Raw genomic sequence first — 17388 nt, forward strand, 5'->3', positions numbered from 1 at the left:
GAAGGATTTTAAGAAAGGGAGGAGGAGGTCTTTTATATTTTTCCTATAGTGGAAAGAGATGGCGAAAGAAAAAGAAAAACGGTAAGCGATGAGAGAATAAAAGTAAAGGTGACAGCCGAGTGTTCAATGTGACGCTCTTCTATAAGGAAGTGCAAAAGTAATTTGTAAGATTTGGCTTGTTTTAAAAATCAGAAAATTTAACATGAATGGTTTCAAGAACTGCACTCAGGTAAGCTGACAATTTTTTCTTCAGATAGAACAGGTAGAATTTCTTTACCTGTTTTATAGCAGAATTCAATTTTATGGGTATTTCACATCATTTCTATAATTTAATGAAAGTTGATAAAACTAAAAAATCAGGTTTAAAGAAAATCTGTTCCCACGTATATTGGTTTCTTTTCCTAAGTTTTCCAACCTTCTAGAAATAGTAACTGAATCAGAATAACATTTTCATTTGCTCTTTGCCTAGTAACATAGCTGCTGGGTATGAAAGCATTGGCCACCAAGCTGGGAAGCAAGAGCATAAGGTTCCTAGTTTATCTATAAACCAGATAATTAGCCCTTAGAAAATGTGGGAATGGCTCTACACAATTGGCCTTTTTCTGTTCTCTGACAACAAACTATTGCTAATTTTTCAGCAGCTGTAATGGGTCAGTTTGGAGAAGAATGAAATCATTTGGAGAAGAATGAAATCATTTATGCACAAGTTATTTCACATATTTTATCTAATTTAATCCTCAAAACCATCTTAGTACAAATGAAAAAAACAAGGCTTAGAGTAGTGGAGCAGTTTGCTCAATATCACGCGTCTAGATTCTAACTGAGCCTGTCAGACTATCATCTTTATCTCATCCATATCATGTGACCTGGAAAGCCAGGCCTTTGCCATTGATTTGGACACCTGGACAGCTCTTGCTCTGGGACAGAGAAGGTGCTCAATAAGACAAAGTCTTGTGAGGGGCCGGTCTAGGCTCCCCTTAGTGGGGGTGGCAGGAGAGGCAACACTTTTTCTGTGGTGTTTGGCAGATGAAGAGCAGTTATTGTCTATGAGTTTCACACTATAGAAAGATTAACTCAAATGGATTGCTACATAAATGTAAAATGTAAAATTATGAAATGTTTAGTAAAAAAAGTAGAAAATCTTTGGAATCTAGGGCCTGGCAGAGACTTCTTAGCCTTGACGTGAAAAACACAATCCATAAAAGGAGATATTAATAAACTGGACTTAATTAAAATCAAGAACTTTTGCCCATATGAAGTGGATGTAAATATAAGGCATAAACTAGGAGAAAATATTTGCAAACCACCTGACAAAAGACTAGTATCTAGAATTCGGAAATCTCAGAACTCAACAGTGAAAAAACCAAACAATTAGAAAATGGGCAAAAGATATAAGCAGACATTTAACTGAGGATATACAGTTAGCAAATAAGCACATGAACTGATGATATTCAACATCATTAGCCATTATGTAAGTGAAAATTAAGAACCATGTGAGGTGTCGCTATACACTTATCAGAATGGCTAAAATAAACGGTGACAACATGAAATGCTGATGAAAAACCAAATCATTCATATATTGCTTGTGAGAATGTACAATGGCCTAGCTACCCCAGAAAACATTTGGCTTTTTTTTTTTTTTAAACTAAATATACAACTACCACACAACCTACCAATTACACTCCCAGGTATTTTTCCAAAGGAGTAAAAACACATGTTTACAGCAGATATATTCACAGTGGCCCGAAACTGGAGACAACCCAGAGAGCCTTAGAGAGGTTAATAGTCAACAACTGTGGTACATCCAATATACCATGGAATACTACTCAGCAATTAAAAATGAACCAACTATTGACATATGCAAAACCTAGGTGAATTTCCAGAGAATTATGCAGAGTGAAAAGAGCCAATCCTGTAGGTTATATACTGTATGATTCCATTTATCTAACATTCTTGAAATGAGCAAACTGTAGAAATGGGACAGATTAGTGTTTGCCAGGGGTCAAGAAGGGAGTGAGGGCTGGAGGGAAGTGGGTTTGGTAATGAAAGGGCAACGTAAGAGGTCCTTGTGGTGACGAAAATGTTCTGTATCTTGAACATATATCAGTGTCAATATCCTGGTTGTGACGCTGTCCTGTAGATTTTCAAGATGTTACCATTGAGGAGGAAACTGAGTAAAGGATACATGTGGTATCTCTGTATCGTTTCTTATAACTAAATGTCAATGTACAGCTGTCTCAAAATAAAGAGTTTAATTTAAAAAACCATGAGATGGAACCACAACTAGGATTGAACAAGATCACTCTCTTCTATTTTTTTACTTCTCCAGAGAAGAACAGGGCCCCAAAGCAGTGGCCAAGACGGAGTGAGGAATTTGCTTCACACTGCACAGGTCCAAGGGAAAAATCCTAAGCATGACGTTAGCACTCAGAAACCACCGCCAATATTCTGCTGTTTGAGTTTGCCTACCTTGGAATTTTCTCCGCTGTTATCCCCTCTTTCTCCTATATTTACCTTCCCAACCCTTCATTAAAATTCAAAATATTGATACAAATACACACACTCAAAACCAAAAGTGACTTCTAAGTACCAGTTTGACACCTCTGCATTTTGGAAACGACCTCTCATAATGTCCAGTGCATGCTAGCCATGAATTTCCAAAATTCCCACATCTTAGTATTCGCACCAGAATAGAATTTCATCTTTGGTGGATTTTTTGGATGAGAAGGCAGGTGTTCTGCATTCCAACCTGGGCCACACGCTAAGTACAGGCATATCTTTAATCACCCCCACATAAAGAGGAGCTTGCAGAGTCTCCCTTCATGCTAGGAGACACCATGTTGACCTTGACCCTTCTCACTCTGAGCACTAGGCAGCTTCTCAGAAATAAGCAGCCGTAAGCCAGATGCTTTCCTTGGGCTTGTTGGTTTTGTTTTCATTGAAAAGACCGAATATCTTTGTTAGGACGAGAATCATGACGTGGTCAAACTCTTTAACAAAGCACATTCTCTGCTTCTACAAAAGTCCATTTTCCCTCATCCTCTAGAAATTTCAAATCCTCTTTCTTTAAACAAGCTTGGGATTCTAGCATCCCATGTGTGAGGCACAGGAGAACATCAGTGCTAGCTAGATAATACCTCCTCCCCGCACCGAAGACTGCTTTCTTGTCTGACCAGAAAGCCACAGGCACATGAGAGATATATCAGAATGAAAAAAAGGGCTGTAAAAATATTTCCAGTCATGCCATGCCATTGAAAAAGTGCTCTCTTTCATTAGTGCTATGTATTTAGCCAATGAGGCTTCTGATCAACGCAGGGTTAAAACATTCTCTCCACAAAAAGACAAGAATCACTGCCTCCCCAGCTGCTCCCAGCCAACATTTCCAAGAAGACAACACCGCTGGGACCTGAACCCAGGTTTTCCTCTCAGGAGTTGACTAAGCTATCTCTAGATGTTCAGAATGAGTTACAGCTTAAATTCCAAATTCCCCTTGGCTACTTAGAGATATTGAATCACTCCAGTTGTATATCACATTCTTTAGTGTGGGAGGTCCACAGCTTTCTAGGAATAAAGCAGCTGTAAGCATTAACAGAAGGTCACATGCTATTAATCCTTAGGCTGATACTACTTGATAACAGCCTTCCAGAGAGCTCCGCCTTCACCAGCACCTCCTCAATTAGTGGTCTCAGGACCTTCCCAGGGGGAGCACAGGGGGGCCAAGAGTCTGCCCAGTTCCACTCCCCCAGGGGACTAGAGGCACGCCTGCTAGGAAGCACAGAGGGGAGCACACACCAGGGAAACCAAACCAAATGACATTATCTGGCAAGTAAAGGTCAAATTACACTGAATCTTGGGTATTATGGTACAAAACATTTTTCTCCTTAAGAAAGGCAAATGACAAAATGAACCACATTGCATGTTTAAGGGCTTTTGAAAAACCATAGCTGGCTAATAATGGGATTTTGGTGGTATATGTTAAGAACAGTAATGATGTTATAAACTTCTTATAGGTCATGTGATTTGGACTTCTATAAAAGGATAATCCCCAGAAACTATCTAATGTGATAGTAATAATAAAATAGAAAAGCAATTCTTTTCATGCAAATTAAGCCTAATCCTCCCATCTTAGAATCCTCCTTTATCCATCTGCTACTTCCCATAGCAGGCGTAGACTGTCCTTTCTATTCTAAAATAGAATATTCATAATGCTAAATGTACGAAAGTAAAATTCTAAAAAAAAAAAAAAGGAAAAAACATGAGACAAATTACATACATGAGAAATATCACATGCATTTTAATTATGTAAGTTTTTGATAATTGTTTTCACTTATGCTTTTATTCATTTTTAATCAGATATCCTTGAAAATAAAGTAGTTGGAACAGAACGGCTCCTTTCCTCATAAGTGTGATTGATGATGAAATGTAGCAGAATGTTCCTGAAACAGGAAAGCAGCAGAGAGAGTGGTATCAGATTCACCTTGAGCACCCAGGGTTCAGATTTAGCATTTGAGCTGTAGTGAAAACCATGCTTTACATGCCTTCTGTCTTTACAGTGTTATTCCTTTGACCATCCAAAGTGATGCAGTAACATATTAAAAATGTTCAAAGGGTAAAGTGTGAGATCTGAGTATGACTGACAGTGGCCAGAGGATTGCTAGGACCCTGGGTATGGAGGGCTGCTCTGACCTCCCTCAAAAGATGGATAACCATTGTCTAATCCCTGTATTTTAAATCTATTTTCCTTCTTGTCCTTGCATGCTCTGGTGCCTTAGGCAGATGCCATACTAGTGTCCAATAATGGTGTAGCTACATGAAACCATGGGATGCAGGCCTTCTTATCTTTGTATTTGGAGCAGCACAATACAACTTACCGCTAGACTGAGTTAGCAGTTCTGCTTTTTCCCTGTCTTCTTTTATCTCTAACAGGATAAGATACCTCTTTATGTCTCAGCCCAGGCCACCTGATGGAGAGATGACCCAACACTAACAACCACATGCACAGAGAAAAGTGAGCTCAGGAGCGTTTCTGAGTAAATGCTTTAAAAAAATTCTGCTGGAAATCACACTGCTTTTATATTTTGAGGAGCTACAGTGGCATTGTCCACATGTTAAATGGAAGTTTGAATTTTATCACCACTGTCTATTCCAATTTAACTAAATAATTCAATGTGCTAATGGAGTATCAAAATTATATTTTTCTCATATTTTGAAAATTTATGGATTCTCCAAAGAAAAAATATAGTTCCTATTGCATTTTCTTTTATATTTTATTCTAAGAAAGATGGGTTAACCACCACCTTTCAGAGTGCTGGGATATCCTGCGGAGAAAGGATAGGTAAAGATAAGCTATACTCTTTATTAATGCGGCTAGAGGCCATAGGTGAATTGAGGTGTTTTAGATTGTGCTTTAAGCAGAGCTGGGATGAGAACCAAGTCCACTGACAATCAGTTTAAATTGACTTATTGTTAATATTGAGAATAAGAAGATAATAAAAATAAGAATGTTTGACTAATTTGCAAAAATTTTAAGAGAAGATGGTTGTTTGAATAAGGGGTCTAGTTAGAGACAACCATTCTTTCTCTTTACTCATGCTTAGTTTTCTTTTGAATATTTTGGTAAATGTTGCTGCTTCCTTTTTGACTATCGTTTCTCTAACTCTTAGTATCTGGAATAATTTTAACTTGCTCCTTTAATTTTTTAATCTCTATTAGCTTCTACTCATGATCATTGGTAACAAACATTTGCATAGTTTTTCAGAGAAATCAAAAGTATAAAACTCTCTCGACTATAGTCATATAAAATAGTAACAAAGCCCAAGGTAAGTAACTAATATTTTTAAAAAATCCCCACAAATGTGAAAAAAAAATGCACATGGCTTTCAGATTCCAAGTGCAACTCTTAAAACACCACTAAGCCTCACAAGAATATGTTGTTAAAAATCTCTTTCCATTGGGATGGGCCACAAGCCCCATGGGAAAATGACTCAATAGACCTAGGCTTGATGTTACATTGTATAGAACATAACAATTGTTCTACCCATCCCGCACTGCTCACCTCCATCGGATTGCTCAACAAAGCACACTCTGAAGATGTCAACTCACTCTTACAAAACCGCACCCAAGGTCCCAGGTCTGGGCAAATTACCATGAATAGCATCATCACAGACACTCAGATAAACAGTTCAGGACAGAAAGACAACCTAATACACGCTTCCACAAGAGATAAACCTGACTAATTCAGTCACAATTTCGCAGAATGGTGTCCATGGTGTCCATGGTGATGGTTAAGTACAGCAGAATACTTGAAAGGGGAAAAAGCCACACATTCTTGAATATAATTATATTCCTTGTGGTCTGTGTGGCTAATTGTGAGAGCTGTTGGTAAGCAGTACCAGGAGCCTCTGGTTCCTCTCGCATAAGACAAACAATAGTCCTGCAGGACAGATGTGTCTTGTTTCTGGGTACAATTTGATTCCAAAGCCCTCACCAGTCTCCTGCTACTTCAAAATAGCAGACTGGAAACAATTTTCAACATGCTAAGGAAAAATTTTATGTGAATTATTGAACGTGAATACAGACAGTAAGAGCTCTACACAAAAATAGTTTTTGTAATTGTTGCATGTAGGTGGTAAGTTTAGGAGTATGTCCCCTCATGCCCCACCCTCACCTTTTTCAGATTCTCACTAATGAATTTATGTTTTATTTATTAAAACAATAATCAAAAGGTGAGTGTCTTCTCCATGTTCTGATGGGGGGAATTTGTGCTGAGGTGTCTTTTAACAAAATGACCATGCAGCTTCTTCCAATTTGGAATTATGTGATTGGATAAAATACAAAGCTACTTGCTAACTTATTATAATAATTATGTAATGATGTAGTTATGATGGCTACATGAAAGCATGTGTTATCAATGGAATAACTGAAGAAATATTATTCCGAGGCATCGCTGGAAGAATTTTATTAGAAGAGTTGAGTAATTAAAAATATGGAAGCATGTTTTATAATCTGTTAATAATTTTTTCTTGGGGAAAAATGCAGGAGGAATTGTGTAGAATACTGACAGGAAAAAACAAACAACTCTTGTGTCTTTTGGCTTCACAGAGCAATAAGTGGCAACCCTGATGAGGAGTATGTTGCTTGGTGTCCTGGAGCAAGTCACTGTTCCAACAGCCAGGAAAACTTTACATTTCTAAGGAGCAGAAGGGCGAGTTGTGGTTGCCAGGGACATGGGGACATATAGACACGAATTGCATGTAGATAAGATATGGGCTCTATGATTCCATTCCCAGTACATAGATGGAACTGTTAAAATTAACATCACCTTTCTTCCAAATTGATCATGTTGCAGGAAACCACACCATGTAATTAGTCAACTGCCAGCCCTATCTGAAGCAGATCATGAAACAAATCATCACTGTATGTAATAGTCATCAGGAAGACCCTGCCAGACACATTATCCAATTTGATCTCTACAAGAATCTGGTAAGACAATGCCAGCCTCCATTGTCTCCATATGACAGATGAGAAAACTTGTTTTGAGGGATGTTGATGGACGATGTTAAGTAACATCTGCCAAGTCACCCAGCCAGTCAGCAGCAGAACATTTTAAACATCAGGCCTTTTGACGTTCTTGCTCCAATTCCAGAATTCTTTGGATGATACAACACCATAACCTCTAAAAAACAGGCAGGCTGGCATCAGGAAGTGAGGTTTTTGAACTTAAAAGGAATTAAAATCTATGGAACCTTTTTAATAACTTTTTAAAACCTAGAATTTCACAAAAGTAGTTTGGAATTTGCCATAGGCTCAATCTGCATGCCCTCTATTCAGTTTAAGGGGACCCTACAGATACCAATATATGAATGTGTGGTGTTGGCGCATGAATATTCTTATGTAAGTTATAATACATGAAATGAAGAAGCATGAAGGAGATTTTGCTGGTGATCTGAGAGATAGGAGATTTGTGCCACCTTAATTTATAGGTTATCAATCAAGGACAACCCAAACTCTTATTGATAATAGGCTGTCATTAGTCCATATGAAAGCCTTTTTCAAACTTACATTCGTCTTGTTATATATGCTCATTGTAAAACAATATTAGAAATGGTCACTTAAGATTTTCAGATGAATAAAATAGAATACGATAGCTGCATATCCTGAAGCTATTTGATTAAAAGAAACTATTCCTTCTGAGGTATTAAAAGAGTTTGTTAAAGATTATTTCAACATGGTATTAATCAAAAAGACCGATTTCTGTGTGAGAAACTGAATTTTCTAGTTCAGGATTTCTCAAACTTTAATGTGCATATGAATCACTTATGGATCTTGTTAAAGTGAAGATTCTGACTGAGAGGTTCTGGGGTGCAGCATGAAATTCTGATTTTTTAAGGCACTCAACGGCGGTGCTGGTGCTGCAAGTCCTATGACCACACTTGACTAGCGAGGCATCGTCAGAACCACTTTGGGAATGAACTTCAGTGGAATTACCTATGATTAGGTGAACTTCGATTAGCACCCTCCACGTGGTTGATGGGTTTCTCAAGCTGCTCCACTTGAGCTAACAATTTACCTGTTGACGCATCTATCAAAAGAATAGAAAGTACCTTAAAATATCTTAGGAAGTAAAAAGATTGCTAATTTTCTAGTTCTGGCTTTACCTTTTATTTTCCCTCTTAACTAAGCAAATTGTGCAGAAAATTTCAGATAGTGGCTTGATTTTTTTCTTTAATAGATGAAGGCATCTCAGACATTTTAATTTATTATCTCAGAAATATAGTCTTGGACCAGATATTTTACAAATGAAGAAAGCTGGTCATTTTGAAATTTATTATGGGATAAGTATAGGGTTACAGAATTTAGCAAGAATAAAAAGAGAAAACAAAAACAAAACTCCAAACTAACAACATCAACCCAAAATAACGGGATGCCCAGTTAAATTTGAAAAAAGATTAAATTTTTTATTATGAGTATATCCCATTCAATATATGGGACATACTTATACTTAAAAAATCATTATCTGAAATTCAGATTTAAAGATTAAATCAGATTAAATTCAGATTAAAAGATTAAAATTTTCAGTATTAGTCTAGCCTATGCAATATATGAGACATACTTATACTAAAAAAAAATCAATGTTTTTTGAAATTTAGATTTAACCGGTGTCCTGTATTTTACCTAGATAAAAGCACACCTCAAATTCGAACTGATCTTGAAGTGTTGAGAGATGGAGGTGTGCTTGCTTGGGTAGAAAATTAACAGACTTAGTGGTAGTCTTGTTTAAATATTCCAGCTGCACAGAAAATTGCTTTCTGGACTTGCCAGTAGCACGTAGAGCACTCAGTTATTATTGCTCTTGATTTGTGGAAACTCCTTTTAAGAGATTTGTACCCAGAAGACCACACTTTAAAAAGAATCATGATAGAGGCCAACCTGGAAGTTAAGCTAACAAAAGTGTAACACTGATAGTTTCCTTTGCTGGGAAGGACTAGGTTGGGCAAAGCAGGAAGGTATTTCTTTGAGTTCCCTCTCTTTTCCACCTTTGGAGGGCTGAAGAAGCTTAGCAGGCAAATGCAGATAGGGGATTCTTGGGTAGAATCATGAAAGGTTCTTAATATATCAAATTTTGGCAAGTTGATTGGATTTAAGATTATCTTTGAAAGAAGGAAGGAAAGTGTAAGGTGATTGCCGGCTTCTCTACCTCTTGCTTATCAGTTGAAAACAGACTTTATCAGACTTTAAAGAAGGTAATCTAGTCCTCTGATTTAACTTTTATGTATACAACCAATAAAAAATTTCAGATACTTTAGTAAAGCTAAAAGAAACCACCTCATTTTCCGGCTGCCTTTTTTTTTTTACTTATTTTTCCTTCTCCTACCAATTTCAAATACCAAGTCATTCCTATTCTGGTGTTTATAATTAATTCTAAATTAGAACCCAAATGTGCCTGTTAGCAAAATTCTTTTAAGTGTTTTTCCCCTGTTTCAGCAATTGACAATTATGAATTCCCTACTCAATTAAAAATATAGTAAATCCACTCAGCTCCTAATTTAGGAACTACTTCAGAGAGAACTACAAATACTATTCATATATATGACATAAGGTATATTAAATAAAAATGTATTTAGTAAAAATGTAAAATCTAAATTATGACAAGGGAGGAAAGTTAATTTCACTTGAACTGGTTCCTGACCCAGTCAGCACAGGGGTTATACAGTCTAGTTCTAGTTGTTCCGCTTCCTCCTTGTCCCCCAATTACTCCATCAGGAACACTAAAGGGTTAAGTTACCTTGGGAGTTAGTTATCCACATGCCATTATTACCAACAGTACTAGGATGGGATTAAATACTTTTTGTTTGTTTCTTTCTTAAAATCATTTAGTTGATCTCGCGTACCTCAAGCATTGCATTTTTTTTTAGTGCATTGTTTGATTTAGTGAAAAAGGAACTCTTTTTGGTGGGGGGCTCTCTAAATTGCAGGTGTGCTGATTCTGGAAGGGATGCAGAGGACGCCGGTTAAATATAACCTTTAAATTTGCTCCATAAATCTAAGTGAAAGTCATTTGCAAATATTCTGTGGCATTAACAAATCATCAAAAAGAGGAAGTTCTCTTAACTGAAGGAAATTTTAAGAGACAACCCTTACAAGAAAAAATTAAGACCAGTTTCTATCAATGAAGTTACTGTTCTTTCAAATATTTTTTCTAAACTCTTAAAAATAATCTGTCCAGCCTTGGGCAGAAGGCAAAGAATTTGAATTTCTGGATCATAATCTGATCTGTTTTTGAATTTGGAAATTTCAAACTAAATTGTCCATGGCATAATGTTAGACTTTAGTGATATAACTGACTATATGTCTATCTGCTTATTATTTAATGACCACTGCCTTTATAAGTAGTAGCAAGCAATTTACCTTAAATATAAACTTTAGGAGAGTAATGGTATTTCCAAAAGCAGCAGTATGAAGTGACAGTCAGTGAAAATTTCCTAAATCTGAATAAATTTTCAAATTATGCCTTCATATATAAAACAAAGAAGCATGCAAATGCCCTCATAGGCTGGAGAAAAAGGAAGTTGCTATTGCTAAAGAGTTAAGGTGAGTGTCATCCTGGGCTTGCTGTCAAGGGTGTGTTACCCCATTTTCTAAAGCTCTGGAAACAGTGACAGCTCAATATAAGTATTACACTGTTTGGGCTTGTTCAGGTACAGAAGTTTGACAGTCAATCATATCACTAAAATTCATATATTATTTAGAAAGGTACTGCTTTTGCAAAGTAAATACACACAAAAGGGGAATATGACTAAATTATCCTTAGTGATTAGTTTGGAAACAATTTATTTCCCCCTTCTCTAAAGGGAGAAAAAAACTGAAAAAAGACTAAGGCTTTAAGTGAACAAATTTTCATTAAAAACTGAAATATGATCTATGGCCATGCCATCCCGTCTGATCTCGGAAGCTAAGCAGGGTCGGGTCTGGTTACTACTTGGATGGGAGACCACCTAGGAAGACAGGTGCTACAGGCCTAAAAAATAAGGGATTGTAAACTGATAAGGTCCTTGCAATGTGTGAGGTCAACCAAGGGTTGCCTCACCTAAAACAAACAAACAAACAAATAAATAAACCCTGAAACATGTCAAATTGGTATAAATCAAGAGTCTGCAAACCTTGTCTCTAAACAGTAAGTCGGTATTTTAGGCTTTGTGGCCCATGTGGTCTTTGGTGCAACTATTCCACTTTGCTGAGGTAGGTAGCAGAAAGGCAGCCCTAGACAAGATGTAAGCAAATAAGTATGTCTGTGTTCAATCGACTTTCTTTTGTACAGTGAAATTTAAATTTTATGTAATTTTTAAGTGTCCCCAAATAGTTTTTTCTTTTAATGCTTTCAACCATTAAAAATATATGAAAACCAATATTATTTCGTGGGCCATACAAAAACAGAGGGGAGGCCATTGTTTGCTGATGCCCAAAATTCTTGGAGCTATGAGTTTCCACTCATCCTGAGCTGAATGTCATTGCACAAAGTTTGTCAGCAGTCAATTTTGAAGTGTACACATTATTAGATTAGGTCTGTTGGAAGCAAATTTCCCAGTTTCTCTTCTAGAAAGCTCTGGTGTAACAAATCACAATTTTGAATACCTCTCTGGAAATTTATGAGCACAAGTTCAGAACAAAATTTTATACAATGAACAGATCTGAAAGACTATAGCCAGATTTCTTCCAATTGAGGATAGATTCACTTTAAATGTTTAGGATGGTTGCAGGTGAATATGTGAGAGTTAGATTTAATCTTTGTGGTCTCTAGCGGGTGGATGCCACAGAAAGCCTCTGATGGATGGAATGTACTGTGAGGGAGACGTGGAGGCATAAGTCGGAGGAATATTTAGTAGAGATGCTGGACAGGGTGTTTAAGCTTTTGTTGGCTGGTGGCATTAACCTTTAAGGGCCCTTAAAGCAAGAGAGCTTATGCTTCTATGACTTGGGCAAAGATTTAGAAACTTTTTACTTTGGTTATCTAAATAAGAAGCTAACCATGGTTCAGAATGTTTGAGGTTGGCCTAGTCCAAAGGTTATTTAAGAATAAAGTCAGTGAGAGCATGATGTATGTGAACAGTTTCTCCTATGTTAAGGAGGGAGGAGATAATTAGAACTGAGCTTGTCTTGCTAATGTCTCCAGGCAAGATTACATCAAAACCTATTCAAGAAACAAGCAGTATGAAATAATAGACTCTGGAAAGAGTCACAACCCCAGGTTCCTTGCCTTGGCATTGCCACTTTAGAAGATCACATAATTTTGGGGCTTTCTTGTGCTCTTTGGCACATGGGAATTATGTTTAGGCCCTGATATGTTCATAAAACCAAAGGGTTGTATAAATTTAAGGTAATAAGACTGGGTGGTTCTCATCTGTTCTCAAAAACTTCAGAGCTCCTAAAATTGAGATGACACCGTTTCTTTCTACCTCACCCTTTTGTCCTACTTGTAAATATTACAGAGCTAAGTACATACCATTCTCAGAGGAGTAGTTTCCGATTCGTTTGATTAGTCCCATTTTTCTAGTCTACATTTCATTCAGTCTTTCGGTATCTTATACCTCCCCCAAAAGTGGTTGGAATTTCAGAAGTGCACCCCCTTGTCCCTCTCTTAAGCTACACAGAAATGAGAATGGATGAATTTACATCATTTTGGCCTTTGGACATTCTTATTAACATATATTTTCTGGTATTGTTTGTCAAAGAATACATCCAACTTCCCACTTTTAAATACGATGGCTATTAAATGTACTTGTGTGTGCTATCTTAATGAAAGCAGTAGGCAGATGACAATAAAAGCTGTTTAATTATTAACTTGCTATTTGTCCTGCTCTGAAATAACTCTCCTAGCTTAATAAATTCCTTTAGACATCTACATAGTTTGATATGTATTGTTTTCCATAATAATGGGTAGAGAGAGTAAACTTTCCTTATGTGAATCTTGGGCCCATGGAGAGTGTGGTTAAAGTACTATAACAATTGTTGGTTATGCTCAGAATGCTACATTGTTTTGTGTAAAAATGTAAGTGAACAAAGGAGCTGCCATTTTATAGCCCTTAAGAATTGTAACAAACTTTGGCTCCTACATATTCAGAATGTCTGTCTGTGAAAATAACAAAACTGAATGTACTCAGGAAGCTTTGCTTACAAATGTTCACCCCACCGCCTGATAATGTTCAGCACAAAAAAGCAACATTGATAACATGAAAGGCCCTGTGCTCTGTGCAATGGGAGCTGCAGACACACAGGCCCCTAAGAGATAACAGCATATCAAGCAGGGTAAATAAGTGCTACGAGAGGTTCAAAGTTCAATAGCTGACAGTATTGAAAGTTTGCTATGTGTCAGACACTGTTGCTTCTTAAAGAAACTGAAAATGGGGAAGAAAGCATTTAGGCAATGGCAGAGAGTCATGCTGATATAAAGAATAATGAAGAAAGGAGAGGTATAACAACTAAAGGTAAAAGCAATAAAAATAAGAAAATTAAGTTTATTTAATAAACTTGTGTACATTTTTAAACAGATCATCTCATTTAGGCTCATCCCTTGGGAATATTTTTTTTTTCTTAAGCAGGAAACCTTTGGTTAATAGCAAACATAAAATTTCATATAAAATGTTAGCTGTAACCATTTCTATTTAAACAGATCCTTTAATCCACCCTGGAATGTGTAATCAAACAGCATTTGACTTTGTATTCAAAATTTATATATTGCAAATTTATCCTCTCTACTTCACATAATTGAAATAACCCAAACCAGTTCACACTTTTCCAAGATTTTTTATATGCCTCAACACCAAGGAAATTACAAGATGCCTAATTGGCTTTGTATTTCCTTCTAGCAGGAGAGCATTATTTGAAGGTAAAATGGGAGCTGGAAAAGGGAGCGAGCGACTCCTACAAGCAAAGAGATCCTGATCAGATATTCAAATGTGTTTTCAAAGGAGTGGCGTCTGTGCGTGTCAGTAAGCTACTCCTTATAATTACTTCCTATTCCGGGCCCCGCCTTGGAGTGCAGCCTGCTGCTGACTCACCAGACTGCCGCGAGTTAGTTTCAGCTGGGTCTCCCCACTGCCTGCTACATGTGAGTCATCACGGGAATGAAAGTTTCTACCTGTCTCCTTAACTACCGTGCAGCAACGAGGCACTGACAGTGAACTTTGATCTTTCCACTAAGAACCAGACCCTAGGCAGAGAGGGTGAAAAACGACATGGCAGATACCATTGCCAGCCAAGCTGCGGGAAGACAGTTCCCCTCAATAGGGCGTTCTTCAGCGGCACCCCAGTTTCAGTGTCTTTACCTCCACCCATCCAAGTAGTTAAAGTGGCATCTTGTCTTGCAACGCTTGCGGCTGCTGGCCACTGAACTATTCTTTTGAGTCAGTGATTCTCAAATTCTGCTGCACAATGAATCACTCAGAGATTTAAAAAATATATACTGCTGCCTGGCTCTTATCTCCAAACAGGCTGATTTAAGTGGATGGGGATGAGAGATGGACATCAGGAATTTTCAAAGCTCCTCAGGTGATTCTACTAGGCAGCAAAGTTTGGGAAACCTGTGCTTTGGAGAAGCATCGCTCTTCCCACGCAAGGGAAACCTACCAGTTAAGCTTAACCTAAACCGGTGGGCTCCCAGACCTCTTATCTTGGAGAGCTACTGACCCATAGCCCGCTATTTTAATTAGTTTGGCAGAATAGAACGCTAGCAAAACAATGGGACGTTTGCAGTAGCGACATTGGCTAGATAAGGACCGGTCCCCTTTTGCTTGCTAAAAACATAGCTAGATTTAGCGTTCAAGAGAAACATCTTAAACGTTGCTGTTCTTTTGGTTACCTTTTGATCTCTGTTCTGTTTCATTCCACAGTGTCTTGTTCCGCAAAGTTGTAAGCCTTGGGTCCTTCCAGATTAGAAGCAGGTGCTGCGTCCAAAACTCAATCAAGACGGGACTGGACGCTTCACTTCGGCTGGGATGGAACCGCCGCCTCGCAGCGCAGCCCCAGGGCAGATACTATGCTAATCCAGAAAGTTCCTCCGACTTCTCGAGGGCGGGCGGGTGCAGGTTTGAACGCTTAACCCTTGATTTTACGTGACTGCACTATAGTGCGTTTAGTGACCTCTGGCCCAGCGGGTCTGGACCATGTTCCTTTGTTTTGTTTGTTTTGTTTTTTGAAGAGAGGACGTAAGCAAGTGATGGAGAATACCCGCAAGGAGGGGACAGCAGTGTTGGCTGGTGCAGAGATGAAGGGACGGCTAATATTCGGAATATTAATTACTCCACGCGCTACTGACCCGGCGAGGACTAGCAGAAGGGGACTGGGGGTTAAGACAAAGGCTCCTCCTAATCAAATGGCTGCAGCGCCCCTTCCTCCGAGTTTAAAACTCTGCCCTCTGCGCTGGGCGGCCTTTGGCACGGGACTGGCAAAGTGACTCAAGGGATGACCGAATCAACTGGCTTTTGGGGGTTTGAAAGTCTGCATTTCTGAGCGCTCCAGGTTCTGAGGGGAGGGTCCTTCTGTGCCCACTCCTCCTTCAGCCCTTTGTGGGATTTCTGGCCTCGGTACAGTATTTCTAAGGGTGGACTGAAGAATTTCCTACCAAAGCAGAGTCGGGAGTCGCTGAGTGGCCCTCGCTCTACGCGCAGGGTGCTCCCTGCAGAATAACCACTTAGGCTCAAAATAATAACTCCCTCTCTTTCCCACCAACCCAGCTCCCCGAGTCTCGGGCGCCTGGAGGACGAGAGGAAGCCTGAGTCAGTGGGCAGTGGCAGGGCTGGTCTCCGCCCGAGGGGAAGCGCCGGGGGTGTCAGCAGGGCTAGGGGTCCAGGATTTGCTCCCCCGCCGGCTGGCGCCAGTGTGCTGTGCTGCACTTCCTGGTCTGCTCCGAAGCGCGCAGTTCTGGCCAGTGCCCACCGGTTCTCAGTCCCGGTGCCCCAACTTTGACGTCTCTAGGTCCGTGCGCTGCGGGCGCGCACCCACAAGACCCCCTTCTTCACCAGCGCCAAGTGTCCCTAACCTGGACAGCTCCGGCCCTCACCCGAGCCGGGCCACTTTGCTTCTGCCAGCGTGGCAGCCCCGACTCCCTCCCCTTTCCCGGGGTGCGCAGCGTTGGGGCCCCAAGGAGAGCTGCGGGCCGCGGGAGAGCGGCGGGTGCACACCAGGGGCCCTGGTGCAGACCCTTGCACAACTTCTTGCCGGGCTTGGAGACCCCCGGTCCTGCTGGCTCTGCCACCAGCGAACTGCGGCCACACGGCGGCAAGAGGAGGCGAGGCCAGAGCCTGGCCTAGAAGGGACCACGTCAAGACTGGGGGTGTCGGGGCGCGCCAGGGCGGTACCGCTTTAAATGCACTTGACTCACCTGCTCCGGCGCTGTCGCCTCCTTCCTCTACTGACAGCTGGGGGCTTTGTTTTCTCCACCCACCCCGCGGGTTGCGCTCCGCCCCCACTGCCACACGTGACTCGCCGTCTGCCACAACCGCGGCTGGGCTAGTCCACCCGAGAGAGCCGGGCCAGCGCCACCACCCCTTTCCAAGGTTGCGGGGTGGGCACCCCAGCCGAGGGGAGGCCCAGGAAGGTCAGGGGTGACCCACCAGCGGGTCAGTTGGAAGGTGGCTCGTTGTTTAGGACCCTAGGAAGCCAGGGTGAGTTGGTAACATGGGATGAAGTGCTAGCTCGGTAAATGAGCTGGGCTGTTAGGCCCCGTCCGAGAGGGAGGTGGCCGGCGCGGCTTGGAGAAGTCTTGAAAAGGAGACGCCACACAATTAATTAAATACCTGTTACTGGGAAGCCTGCACATCAAGCGACGCGCATCTGCTTTTTACACCAATTGTTTTACTCATACCGGGGAACAATTGATAATGGAGAGGCAAA

The 17388-nt window shown here is 40.0% G+C and overlaps 1 protein-coding gene across 4 annotated transcripts in view; it reads right to left on the reverse strand.

Annotated features, from left to right (window-relative positions):
• MAPRE2 (microtubule associated protein RP/EB family member 2) overlaps positions 1 to 16955 on the reverse strand; it is a 129217-nt gene extending 112262 nt beyond the window's left edge. For 2 of the 4 annotated variants that reach the window (XM_039843294.1, XM_039843267.1), the window contains exon 1: positions 16877 to 16955. Coding sequence is in view for 2 of the 4 variants with exons in the window: in XM_039843258.1 (XP_039699192.1) it covers positions 15356 to 15379 (24 nt within the window). In the remaining 2 variants the exon portion in view is untranslated. Of the gene's footprint in view, positions 1 to 15355; positions 16134 to 16876 lie in introns of those variants that run through there. The other 2 variants (XM_039843258.1, XM_039843286.1) reach the window with 2 other exon arrangements.
• Between the last annotated feature and the right edge of the window lie 433 nt (positions 16956 to 17388).

The sequence above is a fragment of the Pteropus medius genome, unplaced genomic scaffold (assembly GCF_902729225.1).
Source record: "Pteropus medius unplaced genomic scaffold, Ma_sr-lr_union100, whole genome shotgun sequence".
NCBI lineage: Eukaryota > Metazoa > Chordata > Mammalia > Chiroptera > Pteropodidae > Pteropus > Pteropus medius.